The 21,301-nt window shown below is 49.5% G+C and overlaps 1 protein-coding gene and 1 long non-coding RNA gene across 3 annotated transcripts; one reads left to right on the plus strand and one right to left on the minus strand.

The window, feature by feature from the left end:
- Positions 1-251: 251 nt before the first annotated feature.
- On the minus strand, positions 252-17,559 carry FURIN (furin, paired basic amino acid cleaving enzyme). 2 transcript variants are annotated; one of them, XM_074295204.1, is made up of 16 exons: positions 17,224-17,559; positions 12,822-13,173; positions 10,926-11,024; positions 10,166-10,261; positions 9,369-9,497; positions 9,128-9,204; positions 8,455-8,543; positions 7,621-7,793; positions 7,212-7,424; positions 6,545-6,645; positions 5,986-6,089; positions 5,754-5,871; positions 5,284-5,463; positions 4,492-4,616; positions 4,244-4,360; positions 252-3,947 (listed from the first exon to the last, which is right to left on the minus strand). In XM_074295204.1, the coding sequence occupies exons 2-16, from the start codon at positions 12,990-12,992 to the stop codon at positions 3,397-3,399; spliced, it is 2,343 nt and encodes a 780-aa protein (XP_074151305.1). In that variant the 5' UTR covers positions 12,993-13,173; positions 17,224-17,559; the 3' UTR covers positions 252-3,396. The 2 variants fall into 2 exon arrangements, with proteins under 2 accessions (XP_074151305.1, XP_074151304.1); XM_074295203.1 differs by having other exon boundaries at positions 4,244-4,363.
- Positions 17,560-18,117: 558 nt separating this feature from the next.
- LOC141558266 (uncharacterized) lies at positions 18,118-18,610 on the plus strand. Its single transcript, XR_012487023.1, has 2 exons — positions 18,118-18,256; positions 18,471-18,610. It is a non-coding gene; the product is annotated as an uncharacterized LOC141558266 (long non-coding RNA).
- The last annotated feature ends 2,691 nt before the right edge of the window (positions 18,611-21,301 follow it).

A 21,301-nucleotide genomic window follows, 5' to 3' on the forward strand; every position in this document is an offset into this window, starting at 1 on the left:
TAAGAGTTCAACCCACAGGCAGCTGAGGATAAACTAAAGGCCAAGTCCAGCCAAACAGGCCATGAAACTATCATAGCCAAGTCTAGGTCTCCTTATTTTAAGAATCTCATTTCTGGTGTGGTGGACAGAGCTAGTTTGAAGCTTAGAAGACCTAGCTTTTGACACAAATTGGTCATGGAATCCTGAGTAAACTTTCACTATTCCAAGTCAGTCTGAACTGACTGCATAGAAAAAGTAGCATATCGACTTAGTTTTAAGATGTGATTTTATCTATATTTTATTGTATTAAAAATATTTCCCAATAACATGCACAGTTGGGAGTTGTGTTTGACATCTGTTCCCTAAACAACTCACTGGGTCTGTGGTTGCAGAGGTGCTGGCCAGCCCTGATAGAAGGAGTTTCCTATTCCAATGAAATCACAGATTCAGTCCCTAGTCCTGTTCTTCTTTCCCCAGATTTTCATAGTTGGAAGATAGTGAATGTTCCTAAATTAAATACCTACTTCTGTTCCAATTCTCCCAATTAGAGCTGGCCTCAATTCTCAGAAAGAGTTCTTAGTCAATGCACAGGACTGCTGAAAACCAGAGCACAGCGGTATCAAGGATCACAGAACTTAGAAGTGCAAGAAACTTTGGAAACTGTCTGGTCCTATAGCCTCATGGTACAGATGAGATAAATGAGGTCAAGTAATTTGCCAAAGATCATGAATCTATTAAGTGGAGGTAGAATTTGAATGTAGGTCCTTAACTCCAGATTCCTCCTTAGGTAGGAAAGACAGAAACCAGGAAGAGGAGAGGACAGAAACAGAGAGACAGAAAAGCTGGGGGGGACCAGACTTAGGGGCAGATGCCAGAGTAGCAGTCTGCTATAAATTAAGAGACTGCATACAGACAGGCCAGCTGCCCTGCCATGAAAAAGGGTAGGAAAAAATGCTAACTAAATGGGAGTGGGAGAAGAAAAGTAAGAGGACAGTCTATGGGGAACGTGGAGAAATTTGGGAAGGCTCACTTGGACTGATGCAGAATGAAGTGAGCAGAACCAAGAGAACAGTGTAAAAGCACTCAAAAAGATAGGAGAATTCAGGCTGGTGCAATGAACCATCTTGATTCCAGAGAACTGACAGTGAAAACATACCTTTTTCCTTTTGTTAGATGGGGCAGACTACAGGTAAGACAAGGGAACTAAAGCTGGAGAAGAGCAAAAAACAATCTATAGACTTGCCTGATCTCTGGCCGGTTTCCCTGCCCCACTGACAGAAGTCTGGATTGATGGCTAAGTGCTGGGAAGAAACCTGGGTCAGAACATAAATGAGGAACAGCCAGTTTTGCATAGTCTGCACATTTAATCACTTAAAAACCTCTAACATCATCTCGCGTCCATTAAATAGAACCCACCACACTGGGCCTGTTTAAATTACAAGAAAAATCACTGTGCACCAAACCCGGTATCATACAAAACCAGCCCGGGCTGGCCATGGGAGGACAATGGGGGGGGGGGGGGGGAGATGGAAACACCAGGCATGTTCCTGGCCAGGAGAGATGGCTGCCTCTCACCCTGGTGGCTGGTTAACTCCCAAGGGATTGGGGAGAAAGAAGGGACTCCCAGGTGGGAGATGATTCTGATTGTCCTAATGGGGGGAGGAGGGGAGGTGCAAAAGGCACATCAGAAGAGGGAGACTGGGATGTATATGGGTGGGGGAAGGAAACTCAATAGGTCAGTGCTTTTTCCCATTAGGCACAGTGTGGGGAGGGGGTTGGCGAACCTTATACCACTGCCTACCTACCCCCTCACTTTTCAGCCCTGGCACAAGGAGAAATGAATGACCCATGAGCCCTTGGCACTACCAACCATTGTTGTTCTTAAAACAAAAAAAATACTCCTTTCTCTCCCTCCACCCCATATGACCCCCTATCATTGCTTCTCCTCCTGACCAATGCCCTGTCCTGAGCTCAGTAACTCAGTTTTCCTACCAGGGCCAGGGAGTTGGGGAGGGGAACAGCAGGACAGGTGTGGGTGTTCCGGCTGATACCCCAAGTTAAAAATACAAAAAAATCAGCATCTAAAGTGAAATCACAGAGTGAAAATATATCCTCGAACGGCCCCTGAGATCCCCACAGGGGAAAGCAGCATTGGTGGGGTGGGGAAAAACAGGTAGGATGGGGGGGAGGGTTCTGGGGATGATCTCCCTCCCCTCCACCCAGGGGCTCCAGAGCTGTGAGGGGGAACAGCCCAGAAAACCCCGGGCTCAGAAAACAAGAAGAAGTCCCTGGCTGGACAAGGGGCCTCTGGTCTCCCTGCACAGCAGGAGGGCAGGAAGAGGGATGGAACCGGACACAACCAGCTCTGCTCATTGCTGGAGCTGTGCCCTGGCACCTGCTGCCAGCCTGGCTGAGTGGACGGTACTAAGCTCGCCTGGGCTTCTGGGAAGCAGTGCTGGAGGCACAAGGTGCAGAGATGTGTGTGGGAAGGATGGGATGGTCCAGGAACACACATGGAGGCAGGGGTAAGGGAGGGTCCATCCATCCACCATCCGCCCAAACACACACACACACACATACACACACACACCCTTGAAAGCACCTGCCCTTCCTTGGTCCCTTCCTAGGACGATCACTTCTATGGTGCAGGCCACCAAAGCCTGTGGCTTTGCAGGGAAAGACACAGGCTGGGATGGAAAATTGGAGGGGACAAGAACCCTTTGAGAGGCGTCCTCCAGTTATCCCCCAGACTTCCAGGCAGATGCCAGACAGCTGCCCAGTGCCTCCTGCTGGCTGGATTGGGACCATTATTGCTTTAGAAGGAACTGAAGCAGCTGGAAAGAACCTGGACTAGAGGGAAGCAAGAGGTACCCAAAGAATTATAAAAGGGAGGGTTTTGACAAAGAATCTACTTTCCCTCCCTTTTCTCCCCACACAAACCACCCTGCCACAGCGGTCTCATCCTAAGTACATCTGGAAACTGAAAAGGGAGGCAGTCACTGCCTCAACATCTCATTCTCTCTTCCAACGAAGGTGGGTTTGGCAGTGGGGGAGAGATGTAGCATAGCCCCCTAGGTAACAGGAAATGCCTTTGAAGACTGACTTTGCTCCTATGTTGACTGAGATCCACTCCCATCCCATGCCTCTTCTGCCCCAGAGCTCATCCCAGAAAAGCTGGTATGTGTCCCAACCCTCTACGCCACTTTGGAGGTGGCAGATAGGATCTCAGGGCTCCCCAGATAGCATGAGAGGGGAGTGGGCAGACCCTACCACTGCATACCCTTCCCCTGGGCTGGGGGACCTGACCCAAGTCCCGATATAAAAAAATACTTTGGTGAATTAAAAAGTGCCCGAGGGAGGGTGGTGGAAGGTGTGACCAGGAGAGTCAGGTAAGGGGCAGGAAAGATCTGGTGCTCATCAAAGGGCACTCTGGTCCTTGATGAAAGCAGTCCTCTCGCCCCGGCCCTCATCCTCATCGGACTCAGAAGGGCACTCCTCCTGCCAAGCGTCGGGGGGCAGCCCTTTGTAGGATATGATACCACTATCCAGCGAGTACACTTTGACCCCCCGAAAGCTGAAGCCGGAGCGCAGCTGAAGGATTAGGAAGACAATGATGAAGACCAAGACGATAAAGGCGCAGCTCAGGCCCGCCACAACTACAGGGAGGTGAGAGGGCAGCAGCCCTTCGCTATGAGGGAGTCCTGGAGACTTAAAGCCGGCTTGCCTCTGTGGGGTGCAAGTCAACTCCACCACGTCATAGTCTGAGAAGATGGGGCAGCTGAGGCAGTCTGTGGGTTCGGTCCCCTTGCACGTGGCACAGGAGGGGTGGCAAGGGGAGCAGACGTTGGCGTGGATGGGCTCCATGTTGTTCTCTATGCCATACTGCGTGTTGACAACTTGTGAGATGAATCCTTGGGGACAATGCCGCACACAGTTCTTCTGATGCAGGGAAAATCCTTCTTCACACACTGGCAGAGAGGACAGAGAACAGTCAGGGGTTGAGCACATTTGAGGGGACTTCTACATCCACAGATGCCAGACCAGTGTCAACGAGCACCCCCAAATGCTCGCTGGGTGCCGCCTCACAAGGCCCCAGCAGACTTTCTGGCAGAAGACTGGGGGGAGGGGGCTCTCTACTTTACACAGCCCCTAAAGAGACTTCAGTGTCAAGCGGGCCAGAGAGCCTTCGCTGAGGGCCTGCTGCCTCCCATGCTTTTACATGGGGTCAGTACTGGGACAGAGTTCTCTCTGCCCCTCCACTCACCTACACAGGTTTGGCTGGAAGCTAGGGTCTTGCAGCCGATGCTTTCAGATGGTGTGGCAAGACTGGGCTCCTCAGTGGCAGTACCGTACAGCACGAGGGTGAATTTGGTCAGTGTTCCTGCTTCCGGATCAGAAGGGTTAATTCTCCCCCACTACCAGTCACGAGCCTGCCCTGCCCCCCAGCCCTCCTGGACATGCTGCCATTCCTCTCTTCCTCCTGCTCCCCACCCCCGCCCCCACCCCTCATACCGTAGTTGTTGGCTTCACTGGTGTTCTCGATTTCTAGGACCCAGTCCCCGGCGGGATCCTCATCCCAGGAATGGGTAGTCATAAAGGCCCAGTCATTAAACCCATCAGCCGAGTAGTCATGAGGTCTTGGAGGTGGAGGACAACAAAGGAGATCAGCCCCCCTCTGGGGAACAACGGGAGTCCCTAACATCCTGGGGGGCTAAGAGTTACTACTCTTCTGAAGTCATGATCACAAGATCACAGAATTTGAGCTGGAAGGGGGTCAGAGGCCCTGACATTAAAGCACTTGCCCAAGGAAATGCAGATAGTAAAGGGGACCAGCTAGAATGTGAAACCAGGTTTTCCAATTCTAAAATCCTAGTCCCCTCCCTGAACTTTAAGAGCTCTGGGTAGAGAGCTGCTGAGAGGAAGGGGAACAGTAGTTAGTTTCTATCTACCCGCCTCTCCTCTTCCCTCTGCTGCTGGAGTTAGGGCCCATAGTCAATTAGGAAGATCTTTTTTTTTCCCCCTGAGGCTGGAGTTAAGTGGCTTGCCCAGGATCACACAGCTAGGAAGTGTTAAGTGTCTGAGACCACATTTGAACTCAGGTCCTCCTGAATTCAGGGCTGGTGCTCTATCCACTGTGCCACCTAGCTGCCCCAATTAGAAAGATCTTGATTGATCTATTGAGGGTCCCCTGGGGTAAGAGAGACCCTCCCAAAATCCCAGGGGAAGCCATGGGCTAAGAATTAGATACAAAAGTTCTATAGATATGAAATAGGGTTGTGTCCCAGGGAGGAAGACAATATCTACCTGGAAGCCAGCAAGGTAGAGCGGGTGCCCATGGGGCTGAGGAGGTAAATAGCCAGGTCTCCCCGGCGGTTGTAGGACAGGGTGAGCCGGGCCTGGGCATGCTCTAGCCTGGTGATGTGGTTAGCCTCTCCCTGGCAGGCAGTCACCTTCCTCCGTACCTCCAACCGCTTCCCTATATCCCTGCACAAAAGAAACAAACGGCCTTTTCAGCAGAGCCCCTTATTCTTCCTCTAGCCCAGATAGTCTTCTAGAAATACTCCTGCTGATAGGTGGGGAATAAGGTCACAAAAGAAATCATTTGGGAAAAAAAGAAATCTTCCCAAGGGATTTATACAAGAGCTTAATCTGAGTGTTAGTGGTCCCAACTCTGAGCAGTTGGCCCCTTCTTATGGCCCTATCTGCCACTCTCAGCCCTTCCTTTCAACCCTCTGGGCCCCAGCCCACCCCTCCACGCCTGTTCCCTCCCTCACGTAGGCTCGGTGAGGATGTCTATGAGGCACTTGCGCTGGGGGCCTACTGTAGTCCAATTCCGGGCCAAAGCCACCATCGCTCCTGCATCGAGGAGTCCGTAACCGTATGAGTGGCTAACTACAGAAAGAGAAGAAAGACATATTTCATTAAAGCAGGACAGTGCGGAGGCAGCCTGAGAAGGTCAGTCCCATTTTTCTTCCCCCAGCCTCCCAGGGCTTTCCCCCTCCTCACCTCTGCGCCCAACACCATTAGTAGCCCAGTCATTGGCGTTGAGATGAGCAGGCCTGGAGGTCTGGACCACCAGATGCTGCATGTCACGCCACGTCAGGTTCTTACTGCAGAGGAAAGAAGAGGAGAAGGGAGGAGACAGGGCTGAGATACTCCTTGTGGACATCGAGACATTTGCAGGATATATCATGAGGGCAAAAAGAATGCAGGTCACTCTAAGTTCTGCCTCTTCCCAACAAGCACAAGGCTTGGCTGAATAAGCATATTGGAACCCATGGAGATAAGAGGGTTAACTAGCTTAAGACTAACCCAAGGACCAGCTAAGGAGACTCACCCTCCTCCTCCTCAGCTCCATCCTTTTTTTTTTTTTTTTTTTTTTAACTCATAAATTTCTCCTTTATTTTTTAAAAAAGGAGTAACATTCTCTCCACTAAAGCCAACATTGAAAATACAGATCCTAGATGTAACCTGAAGTACTTTTTGCCTTTACTAATATAAGTAATGGACAGACTGAATTCCCACACAAATTTACTGAAAATAACCATCTTAGTTCCATCCTTACTTGGCCTCCAGGGTGAGGGCAATGATGCCAGCTGCCAGGGGGGCAGAGGCCGAGGTCCCAGTGTGGGAATCCGTGCATTTCTGCCTCAAGTCTGTCGTGACCTACAGAGAGAAGGACAAGAGCCATGTTAGAAGAGGAAGGAGCTCCTGGCTGTCTGGGAGGTTTTATGCCATATGAGCTATGGGGTCACTAAGTTCTATCATGGCCACTAATCTGCTGGGTAGACCCAGGGAAGTAATTTAGCTTCCTGGGCTTCAGTTTTTTGTGTGGAATGAGAGGAACAGAGAAGACTGATGATTGCCAAGTTCAACTCTTATACTTATGATTCTATGGTCTGTGATTGCTGAGTTATTCCCACTCACTTGGCCTTAAGCTCCGGTTTTTACTTCCAAAGCCTGAGCTATCAAAGACGAGTGGGGAAAAGGGCGATGGAGGGGAAAACATCACTGGCATTCTAAGGGGAAACAAGGATGGGGTCTACAGGGTGTCTTCAGCCCCTAAAGCATGTTCCTAGACTTAACCCGCCTCAGCTGTGCCTTTTGAATCCACTGCAGAGAGAACAAGGGCTTTGGCTCTCAGAGGAAAGGAGTGAGGGCCCGAGCCCTCCATGGGCTCTTGGGAAGCTTCCAGCCCTGCTGGGTCCTGCTGCCCAGAGCCCAGAACTCACAATCTGCTTCTCATTCTGGTTGCCGCTGCTGTAGGTGGTGGCGAGGGTGGAGGAGCAGGCTTCGCTGTACCAGGGCACGTTACCAAACTGGGTGGTGCTGCTGATGGACAGGGTGTAAATGCTGTTGGTGTAGCCGTCGCAGTTGCAGCTATCGTGCTCCCGGCCCCCATTGCCTGAGGCCCAGACGAAAATCGATCCTAGACCCCCACGGCCCTGCAAGAAATGGGACACAAATGAGAGCTAATTCCTGCAGGAAGACCCACGTGTAGTAGGGGCGCCCATAAGGGAGACGCATGATCTGTTTTGGGCCCTGTGGAAGACTGGAGAGCGCCAGATTGATCAGTGGGTCCTCCACTTTTCCCTTGGCAACTCTATGGCCCCTTGTGCCTCCTGGGACCCTAAGCCCTACCTGGCTGACTCCCCGGGAGAATGCCTCCTCAGCCAGGCGGGCTGGGCCATCCACGGTTTTCCCATCATCTTCAGGGCCCCAGCTGGCACTATAGATGTGGATGTGGTTGGGATTTAGTCCTAGAGAACGCGCTTCCACTGCATCGGTCACCTCTCCGTCCAGCATGCGCACACCTAGAAGCCGCGGGGAAGGAGAAGGCGTGACTGCATGGGGCCTGTCGCCAGCTAAGGCCACCAGGAACTTCCCATGCCCCTTTGGCACATGCTCGTCCCGGTGGACGTGGGCCTCAAGGAGCTACGATGTGGTCAGCAGTCCTAGATATCACCTAGTCCAAAAACTCCATTTAATGAAGAAACTGAAACCCAGAGAGGGACCCTGCTAGATCATGGGTTTAGAGCTGAAAGATATCTTGGAGGTCACCTAGTTCAACCTTCCATTTTACAGCTGTCCCACCTGAGGCCCAGGGAAGTGAGGGGATGTATGTGACGAAACAAGAGTAGCACCAGTGATGGCAGGCGGATTAGAAACCAGCTTTCCTGATTCAGAAAATGTTTAATGAAGAAGTCACAGAATATTGTGGAGCGGCAGATAGGAGAGGACATTTACCAGGGCTTGCCTACCAAGCATGGAGCAAGAGACAATGACAAGGATGGGGAGAGATGCAAGCCATCCAGGACACATGAGAAGGAGTACAATAAAGGTCCTGCTTCTACTCATTCTCTCCTAAGTCAACTGAAGCTAGACAGGCCCAAGACAGCCCAAGACTCAGAAGCTAAGGACAAGCAGCTAAGATTGCTCTCTGGGCTCCACTGCCCAGAAGGTCCCCAGACCCACCTCCAATTCGGGCATTGTAGGCAACACCAACACCACAGATTCCATTGTTGGCCACGGCAGCTACTTCACCAGCACATCGGGTGCCATGCCTGCAGATGCCAAGGAGAGAGTATTAGTGCAGAGTCGGGGGAATGCCAATGGGATCTTCTTTCTGAGAAAGGCCTGCTCTGACTGAGCAGGGACTGAGAAGGGAACCCTAACTTGGGACAAATTCATCTAATCTCTCTCTCCTCTCTTCCCAACTTATCCACATTCTGAGAATTTCCCTTCTTCTGTTTGAATCAAAATTAACACTTTTCTGTAGTCTTCATTTGGCCTTCTGGCCCAGGAAGTCAATATGGCAGTATGCCTTAGCATGACTAACAGAAGATATTAAGCCCCCTGCATAGGCTATAAAGATTTGTACTGATTTGGCCGGGCCGAATTACAAATTACAGACCTATCCATTCCCAGTCAACAGCCTCAACTTCAGCTGTCTGATACAGTCCTGGCTCATGCTAGGAAAGCACAGAAAAGTACGGCAGCAGAGAAGGCAGAGTTATGGATGATCAGGAAAGGACCCTATCCACAGGGGTGCTTCGTGTTAGGTACATGCTTTCTGTCTCCTCACTGACCAGTCATTCCTTTCTTGTCATTGGAGTTCTGAGCCCCATCCCCTGGCCCTCAGCATTACCTGTTGTCATTCATCTGTGTGTAACGAGGCTGGGGGTCTGGGTCCTGGTCGTTGACATCAAAGCTGGCGCCAGGATCCTGGGAGGGAACAAGACTTTCAGAGGCTGTACTAGCAAGGGAAAGCTCCTGGCTTTGCCCAGGAGGTGCCCAGGGGCTCCTGCATGTAACTCCTAACAACTATGGCTCCCAGAAATGGACCTCACCACATACTCTGATGACTCTCTACTTAAAGCCTAACTCACGTAGTTGCCTTCCAGATCAGGGTGGTTCTTCTCAATGCCGTCATCCAGGATGGAAACCACAATGCCACGGCCAGTGTAGCCTTGGGACCAGGCCCCTCGAACGTTTAAGTCTCGCTGATTCGCACCATACTGCAGAGAGACCCATAATGCCTCAGCATACACCCAGACACCTAACACAAGTCACTCACCACCACCCCAGGCCCCAGACTTCTAGGGATCCTGCAGAGCTCACTGGCACTCTCCCAGCTTCCCCTATGGTGATACTGAGCAGGGCCAACTTTATAAGGAGATGGAATAGGCAGTATGATTTGAAGGGTTCCTGAAAATTTCCCACTTCCCCAATATCTATCATCATGCCCCAAATTCTGCCATTAGTGTTATTTTTCTGGGCCTTTTAAGGATCTCCTAATAAAATGTAAATGCTATTGGGGATATTAATATTTTAAGTCTTTAAAACCTGTGAACAAGTTACAAGATTTAGCAATAGTTAGTTAACAAGAAAGCTAGATGAAGGAGAACTGAGGCCAAGAGAAGACTAGTGCGAAAGGGATCAAAAAAACAATTTTGTTGAAACTGAGCCCCATTGGTGGAGCATTATTGTGGCTACAACCTTAGCCAGGCCAGATCAGAACAGAGAGCCAAAGGTAGCAAACAAGCTGCTGAGGAATAGGATGAAAGGGGCACCTACGGTCAGGCAGAGGAGAAAAGGTTTCCAGCTGACAAGCTTGTCCCAAAGCTCCCCCCTGTGAGGGTGCTGAAAGTGAGAACCCGCACAGAATCCCGAAAACTCTCCATACCAGATACCACTGCTGGGGAAACTTGGGGTCAGTGGGCTCCATGAATATATCCCGTTTCTTCCGACGCTTTGCCACCTGTTGCTCCAGCCACTGCACCTGGAACACAGAGTTAAGGGGGAAAAGACATGGTGTGGGTTGAGGGGGGAAGGCTAGGAACGAAGGAGAAAGGTGAAGGAAAGGCCACCTCATTAAGGTGTTAGACACAATGTTAGATGAGCTCCCAACATAAGTTCAAAATTCCCTTACCATGTAGTAGGGAACTCTCACACATACATCCACCCACAAAGGTGTCAAACATTTTCATAACTATAGGGCATTAAATTAATATTTTGTTTTTGGAAATTTGCAACTTCCTTTGAGATAAGTAGAGACAAACTGGAGTGCAATTAAATCAATATAGGGAAATATGTCCCTAGAGACCAAGTTTCCTGCCTAATGCAACACAAACTCAGACTTTCTAACCCCTCCCAATTTTCCCTTTTCCCTCCCGAAGCCCCCAACAAAGACCCAAGTTTCTGCCATAAATTAAAAGCTCTGTTGCAAGTATCTTGAGCCAGGCAGAAATACTATGTCAATAATGCCCATGTAATTTAGGCATCTGGGCCAAAGACTCCCATATTATGCAGAAAGGAAATTCCTACAGGAGCAGAGGCAAGTTGGACCCCAGGGCCTTCTCATCTTCCTACCAGATATAAGCCCTGGCTCAATTAACAAGGAGAAGTCTCTCCCTCAATGGGAGGGAAGGAAGGGCTGCACTTACTTTGGGTTCCCTCTGTAGTCGGCTGTGACGGGGGCGGTGGGGTGACAGTGATCGCTTCACTACTGCCCGATGCCAGAAGTGGTAATAGTCCCCAAAAATCTGAAACCAGGCAAGAGTGACTGAATTGGCATTACACCAGAGGGAGACACGAGCTTCTGACCTAACAATTTTCAGGAATGGGTAGAAGGGAATAAATCTGCTGGTAGAGAAAAACCGAGGCAAGAGCACATGGAGAGTGTTGCCAGTTAGGAAGTGCATGGAAGTTTTTCCATGGTTTTTTCCTTTCCTCTCAGTCAACTCTCAATCTTTCGTCTTAACCTTTAGGCAGGTGGGGTTATTTTAGAGCCTCTTTTCCCTTTAACTTGTACCACTATATGCACAAAAATGCTTAATTTTTCCTTTGAGCAATCCAGGTTTAAAAGAAAGTAATTATTCATCCTTTCTCTGTTATTGTTCTTGGACAAAATTTAGCTCTCTACCAAAGGGCACTCTGAATTTAAGAGAACATATTAATTAGTGCTCCCCTGGGATAACCTGGGAAACAACTCTTAGAAATGCCATTATTTTGCAGCCCAGTTGAGGGAAAGCTAGGAAACTAGGACATGAGGGGCCCATAGCCTCACCTCCAAGAGATAAATATCCTATCACCAAAACAACAAAAATGTTCATATTCTTTTTACTGAAATTTCATTGTATCAAATACTGTTTGAATTGGGTTTACAAGTCTAATCATACAGAAGTTGTAAGATTATAGATCTATGCTGGGTTCTTCTGAAGTTTGAGTCTTGTCTCACTAAGTTCCCTTTCCCTGACCCTATTCAATCTTAAAAACACTCTTACACTACCAGCATTAGCCTTCATAGCAAAGCAATCAGTCTCTGAGAAGAAATAAGAGCGTGAGTGTGAGTGTATGTGCTCGTGTGTAAAGTAAATATTCCCAAGCATATTCAGGAGAGGCAGTGGTATTATAGTGGGGAGAGACAGCTAGACTTGGAGTCAATAGATTTGGGTCTAAATTTTAGCTCCAACAGTAGTTGGTGGTGTATAAACATGAGCAAATTGCTTCATTTCAATTTTCTTATCTATAAAATGGACATGATAGTTATACTCCCTCCCTCAAGGATAACTGAATAAATAAATAAAGCACCACATGAAAGTGAGCTCCTATTTTGTTTTGACCTGATCCTGTGCCTAGATAACTCCTGCAGCCTGAGAGCTGGAGGACACAAGTTCGGTTCTGGCTTAGGGACACCGAAAGCCTTTAACCTCTGTCCTAGCTCATACTGGCCCAGGATACACAGGCTATAAGATTCTGGCTGGCTCATCAGGTGTCCTGAAGCATCCGAGAGACCTGGAATTCTCTATTATTCAAAAGGGCAATAGCAACAAAGGCCATATGGTACCAGGCTAAGGAAGGGACCACCACAGCTAATTTTCACAAACTGCTAAACAAAAAGTCACACCACTCCTTCTCTGGAGGCTAAACAGGAACTGGGACTTCCTGCCACATAGTCAAGGGTCAAAGTCTTGCTGACCATCCCTAAGCAAGGAACTCTGCCCAGCCCCTGAGAGCAGTGCCTACCTTCCTCTGCTCCCAGGCCACTGATTCCTCCATTGCCCGAATCCCCTGCAGCTCTAGACCTGTTTCACCCTCAGCTTCTCCCCTTCTTATTTTCCAAATATCAGGACTATGATTTTGCACAGGAAGAAAATAATAAATTCTCCCTTAGTGAAGTCTGATAAGTAGACACCAGAAAGACTAGTTTGACTGGCCATTCCTCTGACCATTAGCTGAAAGAACCCTCAAGAAGTAGGATTCATTTGGGCCTGCTTGCCCCTTCAAGAACCCTCTTCCCAAAGTTGATCCCACTGAAGCATGACCAGCTCCAAACTCACCGGTCCCAGGTTGAGGAATCCATGCTTTCGGGCCACTCTGTCTGCTTCAGTCAGGCCCCCTGGGATGAACACAGCCCAGGTGTTGGTGTAAACCTTCTGGGTGAGGACCTCTCCAACCAACAGAATCAAAGTTGCCACTACCGTCCACTGCAACCAGGGCCTCAGCTCCATGGGGTGGGCGGGCAGAGCCCGGGGAATCCCACTTCCCTCTTATGTGTTCAATGCCTGCACCTGGTCAGAATGGCTTCGGTCCCGGGCTCTTGCTCGGTGTGCTGAGCCCTGGGGTGGGTGGGTGGGGGCATGTGGCCAAGCCAAAGAGGGACAGATGGAGCAGGACTCAGGGCCACTAGCTCTGTTAAACAAAGGAAAAGAAAGAAATTAATTCATTTGAGCTGTCTCTTCCAAGTCAGAGTTGCTCCCTCCCTTGCCATAACTTTGCCCTAAAAACTGCTTTTGGGAAAAAAAATTTTTTTAATTGTCTCCTCCAGAGAAACTTGGCAATCTATTTCCATCCCTCCAGCACCAAGGTCTCTTGTGGGACAGCACATGACTGACCCCACCACATGACAACACAAACCTTCAGTTCTTACACTCAGCATACTTCTCAACAGAAGTGTGTGTGTGGAAAAAAAAAAGATCAGAGACTGACTCACTCAAGATTGGTTCCCACCAGGAAGAAGTCAACATGGGCCCAACAAGCTCAATTCTAGCTTTGTCTTTCTTTGTCTGGCCTATATTTAGAGTTAAGTTGTTAGCATGTGAAAGACAAACATCAGAGGACAGAATTAATCTAGTTTGAATCCAGGATTTTTTTTGCCACTTGTGTCAATTGGATACACAAAAGTTTTATTTCTACTAGTGTAAATATGGACAGAGTTCTCCAAACTAGGAGTATCCCTTTCCTTCTGGGTTAAATCCAGGGACATTCAGCTTAGAAATCTCTTCTGTTAATTGATCTTGTGGTTTCCTTTTAGGGTACCACCTTCAACTGTCCCTGATTAGCTTTTTGGGGGGGTTCCTGTCTCTGCAGTGCCCATAATAGGAAACCTGCCAGAATGCTAAAGCTGGGTGGCATCAGCACCCCCACGCACAGGAGCACATACACCATGTCTTACGTAAACTAAGCCACGGGCTGCCCAGGCAAACACAGCCTGCTAAGCCAGGGAGCTAAGGTGAGGCAAGAAATCAATAGGCTGTGTGTTGCCTTTCCTCCTCCCTCGGCAAACAAACAACGGGACCGTTCTGCCCACATGCATATAACTGTCCCTTACACGGGCCCCCAGCCCCTACAAGAAACCACACCAAGCCAATTCCTGAGCTAAAAATGTACCCATGGAAGTCTGGAGGAAACGCAGAGTTGTGACACTACTTAGGACTCAGCATGCTAGCCTAAGGAAGGCTGTGTGTGTGTTAGTCAAGGTGAAAACTGTTCTCCTTTTGAGGCTCCTGGTTATCTCTCTCCAGCTTGGGGAGCACCACTGAACTACCAGAAGGAAGCTATCTCATCGTGGGCCAAGCTTTGAAAGTGGTTCCTTAACCCAGCAAAAAGAAAAACCAGAGAGCCCCTCATCTGTGAAAAAGTCCTCTGCCCAGCACACCGGAACTTATATAACCGGGGCCTCCCATAGCTCAAGAGGCACAGAGATGGTCAGTGGATAGAGCATGGACCTAAAGTCAAAAAGACCTGGATTCAAATTAGTCTGTGTTGCCCAGAGCAATTCATTTAATCCATGACTCAGTTTCCTCATTTGTAAAATGAGGAAAAATAAGAGTACCTCCTCACAGGGCTGTGGTGAGGGTAAGATATCTGCAAAGCAATTTGCAAGCCAAATTGGAAATAAGGGGGTATATGTCAATACTGGGTAGAATATGTCCAGGATCAGCCACACCCCTTTGCCAGTGGTGTCCACAGTCTCCAAGCAGGAAGTGGCTGCCTCCCCCTCAACCATATAGCCAGAATTCTACATACCACACTCCAGACTCTAGTGGGCTGCCATGCACACATACAACCACCACCTGTACTTCCCAGGATATTTTCAGTTTATACCAAAATAACCTGACAGCTGATAGTTTCATCCATCCACTGTCTACCCCTTCTTAGCCCTCCCCCAACCCCAAGACGAACACAATCTCTTCACAGAGGGGCTGAGGGAGGAACTGTCCCCAAGACACTACAGAATAGTTGGAAGTGGGGAAAAGTCAGACGTTTTCCATATCTATTTACTCAGGGACCTTGCCTTTACAAAAATACCAGGAACCTGAAGGAGCTACATTGTAGCCCAAGCAAAAAAAAAAAATGGCTCAATAAAGCTGGTTTCAGATCTCCATGGGATCAAGCAGCAGCTGCCTGATGTTAAAGGTGATTAACCAACTATTTAATTACCCTGCACAGTCCTTGCAGCTCTGAGGGAGAGGAAGTTTGAAGCTGAACTGAAACATTATTCCTCTTTCCCAGTCCACATATCTTCTTCCTCCTTTCCCTAACGCAGTTGTCTACCTTAGTAAGTGAGCAAAGATGTCACCAGCCCCGAGTTAAAAGGCACAATCCTTACTAAGACCTCAGCCTTGAAAAAGACCATCATGCTTGCATCTTAGTTGGCCTGAATGGAAGCCGAGGCAGCCAAAACTTTAAACAATGGGCTTCCCCACCACCCCCACCCAGACTCTGACTCACCCACCAAGTTCTAACTCGTCTACAACTGAGGCTGTTTCTTCATTGAGATACAAATGAGCCCCTCATACATACAGACACACACACACACAAAACTTGGCACAGAGACTCTCACCACTTCAAGGAAGCTGTTTGTGCTGGAGTCTAAAAGGTTTTTTGGAGATTACTAGTCAAAATCTCCTGTCCTTTCCAATCCAGATTACTAAAGTGGCCCAGAGAAAACCTGGAATTGCAAGCACATTCAGTGATTTTCCAAGCACAGAGATCCCTATAAGGTAGGGATCCTCCCAGCCACATCATAGTGTGGATGAGACACTGACAAAGCAGTGTGACAAAACTCAGTATCATCCTGGAAACTTGATCCATTTCTTCCTTTCAGCTAGGTAAAGACAGGCCAGGCACACTTAGGATGGCTGAAGGTGGACTCTGAACTACACAAAGCTATCAAACAAAATCCAGACCTGCTCCTTCCCCTCCTAGCTCTTGGTCCTCACTCCACACCATCCATCTGACCAGTTTCAGGTGCTTTCCCCCCAAAACACTTTTCTTCCTCTCTTCAATGGGGAGGAAGGGATGAGAATCGGTAGAGCGGGCGGGGGCTGGTGAAGGAAATTTCAACTACCTTATGTGCTCTCTTCCCATCTGCCCGACATTTGTAAATGCTGGAGAATGCAGCAAGCTCCTAGCTCTGCAACTGGCCTAGCTCAAACATGCCAGCCACTGGGGGGTGGGGGTCCCTAGCTTGAGGTTTGGCTTCTTATACAGATGAACGGCATAAATTCATGCTCAGAGCTGTCCAGCCCTCCAATCTCAATTTCCTCATCTCCTGTCCTCCCCAAGCCTTCCAAGGGTCACGAGTACAAACATTTCCAAAGAGGCAGAGGGTAGGCCTCTAAGAAATAGCCCCGAGATAAGGTCTCAAAAAACAGGAGCCAAAGCTCCTCCAGGCAAATCACACAAGCACCTTGATTCTCTTCCCCTACACAGGTAGGGAAGCCCGGGAGGGCTCTGGGCTAAGAACAATGCATTCGGTTTCCAAAGCCGCTCTCCCCTTCCCACAGTAGGGGAACTCTGTCCCTTCCTGGCTGGGGAGTGGGAATGAGAGCAGCCATCCTCAGGGGAAGGTGGCGGCTGGAGGAGCCCGAGCTCCTTCTGGACTCAGTTCCCTGGATCCAGTAACCAGTAGGGGCCAGACAGGCACTTCCTGGGGTCAGAGTTGGTCTATATGGTCCCTAGTGGAAAAGTACTAGAGTGGGAAGCAGCTGAGAGGGACCCCTCCCCAGGAAGACTGTTTCACCGGAGGCACGCCTCGGGGGTGCTTTCTCCCTCGCCCCGGCCCCCTCACCCCCCAATTCCTCTCCTCGAGGGGGAGGGGAAGCTCCGGAGGTGGCTCACCGATGAAAGCTCGGAAAGGGTCACCCAGTGCGGACTAGTGGAGCCAAGCAAAGTCCCCGATTGTCTCCTGACTTCCCAGAGCCTGGGGGCTGCCTTGGAACCCCCCTTCCACAAGAGGATCGCCCCTCTCCCCCGGACCCAGCCTGCTCCTTCCTCCCGCCGCTGCCGGGGCTGTGGCCGGAGTCCGGGGGCCCGCTCCCAGTCTCTCATGGAGCTCCCTCCCCACTCGACCTCGCGCAACCCCGAGCGCCCAGCCCCAGGAGAGGTGGCCCGGGCCAGGCTCGGGCTCGGGGCCGGGCCCCGGCTCTCGGGCGCTAGACACTCTTCGCGGCTTACCCCAGGGAGCTCGGGCTGCGGAAACTTTTCCGGGTGGGAGCGCGGGGACAGGGCCCCGGTCCGCCGTGCACGAAGCCCCTGGCGGCGGCGGCCTCGGCTCCGGTCCCGGGTCCGTCTCGCCGGCGCAGGAGCAGCGTCGCCCCGGGAGAAGCTCAGAGGCTCGGCGGCGGAGGCGCCAGCCCGCAGCGTTGGCTCCGGGCTCGGCCCGAGCGGGGGCCGGGCTCGCAGGCACGGAGGACTGCAAGGGCCGCCCGGCCGCGGCAGCCGCGCTTGTTTACTCGGGCCGCTGTCAGCAGCAGCGGCGGCGGCGGCGGCGGCGGCGGCGGCTCCGGCTCCGGCTCGAGCTCCTCCTCCTCCGCTGGGCCGCCGCGCCCGCCCCTCCCCCTGCGCCCCGCGACGCCTCCGCTCCGCGCAGCGCCGCGCAGCTCCGGCCCGGCCCGGCCCGGCCTGCGGGCTCCCCGTGCTCCGCGGGCTCCCCGTGCTCCTCGTGCTGCCTGGCCCGGCGCGGCCCGGCCCGGCCCGGCCTGCCCCAGAGCGCCAGGCCAGAGCTCGCGGGGGAGCGGGGACGGGAGAGAGGACGCCCGCCCAGCGTGGGGGCTGGCCGTCCGACCCCGGAAGGAGGGCTTCCGCCGGGTCCGAGCACCCCAGCTGGCGAGGGGTATACCGGAGGTCCTCCCAGCGCGGGGGATGGGGGTGGGGGGCGCGTTCTACACTATTTCACTAGAGCCTCCTTCCATCCCGCCCCCACCCCCACCCCAGTCTCATTAAGTTTACCGGGTGCCGGCGCTGGCTATACACAAAATTTAAAAAAAAAAAATCAGTTCCTGCTCTCAAGGAACTTACATTCTAATGGGGGAAATTGCGTTTATTGACCGAGGGTCGAAACATAGGACTACTAGGTGACGCCTTCTTTAACCTTAAAAAACAACCCCAAAAAGCCATTCCTACTATGAGAAGATTCTAGGGTGGTTTCGGGCCAGCCAGCATCACCTTTGGCCCTGGAGGCTGGTTTACTGCGCCCGGCAGGTCTAAGGTGAGTTTGTCTTAGATAAGGTGGGTCCGTCTACACCCTCGCTTCGCCTCGCCCACCTCGTGCGGGCGCATGGGTGGGATCTTCTGTCCAGCGAGAGGCCGGGCCTTCCGGAAGCTCCTTTCTGCCATGTTTTAAAATGCACTAAAATAAATGACCGGGAAATGGATCCAAATACAGTGACCAGATTTTTGTTTTGTTTTTCCTCTGATCGAAGATGAGGGGCAATGAAGCAGCAGCGTGACAGGACCCATCCTGGGATCGTCTTGGAAACATTCCATTTTGTCTTTGCAACAATGTAGATCCTGGAGGAACTGGAATAATTGTCTGGCCAATAAAATGTGCTCTTGCTCTCTGTCTTCCATTCACTTTGTTCCTTCCTTCACTACCCTACTCTTTCTGATCTCCCAAGCAACTGTTTGGGTAGTGAACCACACCTACCTAGACCCCAGGCACAGGTGGCTTGATGGTCAAAGCAGATTCTGTGAACCCCTTCTTAACCGTAGGGAGAAAGGTTATGTGAGCCGGAGTGGCACACTTGGTTCTCATACCACCTTCTCTCAGCCACGAAAATGGGGGCTGGCAGAACTGAGAGGTGCTAAGAACCTCCCCAGGGGTGGCTCAGGCGCTGTGCCAGCACTGTTGTGGGAGAACAATACCATTGGGTCAAGCATGGTCAGGAAATGATGCAAAACTCTTCCTCTGTCCTGCTTGAGAACCTGGATAAAAGGAAATTGGGAGGCTGGCCCCACCTAAAAAACAGGGACTCCCCAGACTCAAAGGCCTTAACATTTCTTTGTTGTCTTACTGTGAAGCAGAAAATTAAAACTGCAGTAAAAGTAGTGAGTCAGGTAGATGTCCTTTGGGTCCAAAGCTTGAAAAACAAATATTGTTCTTACACCAATCCTGTGAGAGAGAGATTACAAATACAGAACCCATGTTACAGGTGAGAATATGGGCTTTGATATATTTCTGATCACTGTGGTCAGTAAATATCTGAAGATTCAGTGATGACTAGAGGCCAGTCCAATTCTAGCCTGCAGTTAAAACTGAGGAGATTCTCCTAGGGTTTGCAGGACCATTCTCTGAGTCACAGGTAACAGGTACTAAAAATGGGATTAATGCCTTCTTTTCCTCCCCACCAACCTCTTCACAAGTCAGTCAACAAGCTGCTAGGCACTGGGCTACATTAGCCATTACTAAGGTAAAATATGAAATGATCTCTGGCCTCAAGGAACTTACATTCTGTCAGGGAAAATAACAAAATATGTATATATGTTAAAAAAAAAAAATCCTACATGTATTCTGATAGAAGTGGATATCTTCAACATAGAGAAGAGCTAATCCAATTCCAATTGATCAATGATGGACAGAATCAGCTACACCCAGAGAAGGAACACTGGGAAATGAATGTAAACTGTTAGCATTTTTTGTTTTTCTCCCCAAATTATTTTTACCTTCCGAATCCAATTCTTCCTTTGCAACAACAATAACAAAATTTGGTTCTGCACATATATATTGTACCTAGGATATACTATAACATATTTAATATGTATGGGAATGCCTGCCATCTAGGGGAGGGGATGGAGGGAAGTAGGTGAAAAATTAGGAACAAAAGGGAATACGAGGGATAATGTTGTAAAAAATTACCTATGCATATGTACTGTCAAAAAAATGTTATAATTATAAAATTAATTTTAAAAAATCCTACAGCAAAATATAATCAGTAAAGTAGTATGATGGAGGGGATGGGAATGGAAAGTATAGCTGTTTAGGGAATTTGGAAAGGCCTCCATTAAGAGGAGGTGCTTGAGCTGACCTTTAAAAGAATCAAGAGACTCTTTGGAGACAAAGTTGATGAGGGAATTCATTTCAGGCATGAGAAACAGCCTAGCAAAAACCTGGAGACAGAAAACAAAATGTATATGAGGAGCTACAATAAGTCAATTTGACTAGACAGTAAAGTGCTTAATGGGGAGTAACCTGCAATAAACCTTAGAAAAGGTAGGTTGAAGCTAGATGGTAGAAGGCTTTAAATGCCAGAGGAGTTTGTTCATGTTCCTGGAAGAATAGGCTACCACTGGAACTTTTTGAGCAAAAGAATAACATGATTAAACCTATGCCTTAGGTTGAGTCAGTATGTGGAGAATGATTTAGAAAAGGGAAAGATTTGACCTGAGAAGACCACCAAGGAGACTACTGTAGTGTTCTTGAGGGTCTCCTCTAAGGGAATAGCAATGTGAGGGAAGAGAAGGTAACAGATTCACACCATGTTTAAAGTGACCCAAAAGGCATTTTCTCCAAAAAGACCTCTGCTAAATTGAAGTGCAAAACAGCTGGGTCTACTACTAGCCATTATCATTAATAATAACACTAACAGTAATAACGATGAATAGCATTTATGTAGCACTTTAAGGTTTGCAAAGCATTTTTACAGATAATTATCTTATCCTCATAACAACCCTGAGCGCTAAATGCTGGCTAAAATAAGGCACACAGTGACATAAAGCCAGTAAGTATCTGAGGCTCTGTTTGAATCCTGGTCATCCTGAGCTCTGAGTCCAGCATTCTTTCCCCTGCCTAGCTTCATTTATCTTTAAATTATTTTTAGATGGGGGTAGAAGGAAGGCAACAGGAATTAACTAATTCTGTTGCTTGTCCTCCTAGAACAGGCCTCAATAGGTAAAAAGTCATGGCTCCCAAGTAAACTGATGAGTAACCTGAGAGCAATTGGGTACAGAGAAAACTGAGAGTTGATGGGAGAGCATGGTGCTAAAAGAGAAAATTATCAACTTCCCAATTATGTCTTGGACTGGCACTGCAGAGCTGAGGAGGAGGGAGTCTAGCTTGCCCCAGTTTTTCAGAATCATAGAAAGACCTGGATTATTCTAGGACTGATCTGAGGTTTGGGGCTAATAAAGTCCAGAATCCCAGAGGACTGCCCCAGGCTTAGTCAAAATTAAACCTAAACTCCTAAATAGACCCTGTCATCCTTCCTTTTAGTTGTTCCTATAGAGCAGAACTGCTTAAACTTTTTCCATTCACGAC

The sequence above is a fragment of the Sminthopsis crassicaudata genome, chromosome 2 (assembly GCF_048593235.1).
Source record: "Sminthopsis crassicaudata isolate SCR6 chromosome 2, ASM4859323v1, whole genome shotgun sequence".
Lineage (NCBI taxonomy): Eukaryota > Metazoa > Chordata > Mammalia > Dasyuromorphia > Dasyuridae > Sminthopsis > Sminthopsis crassicaudata.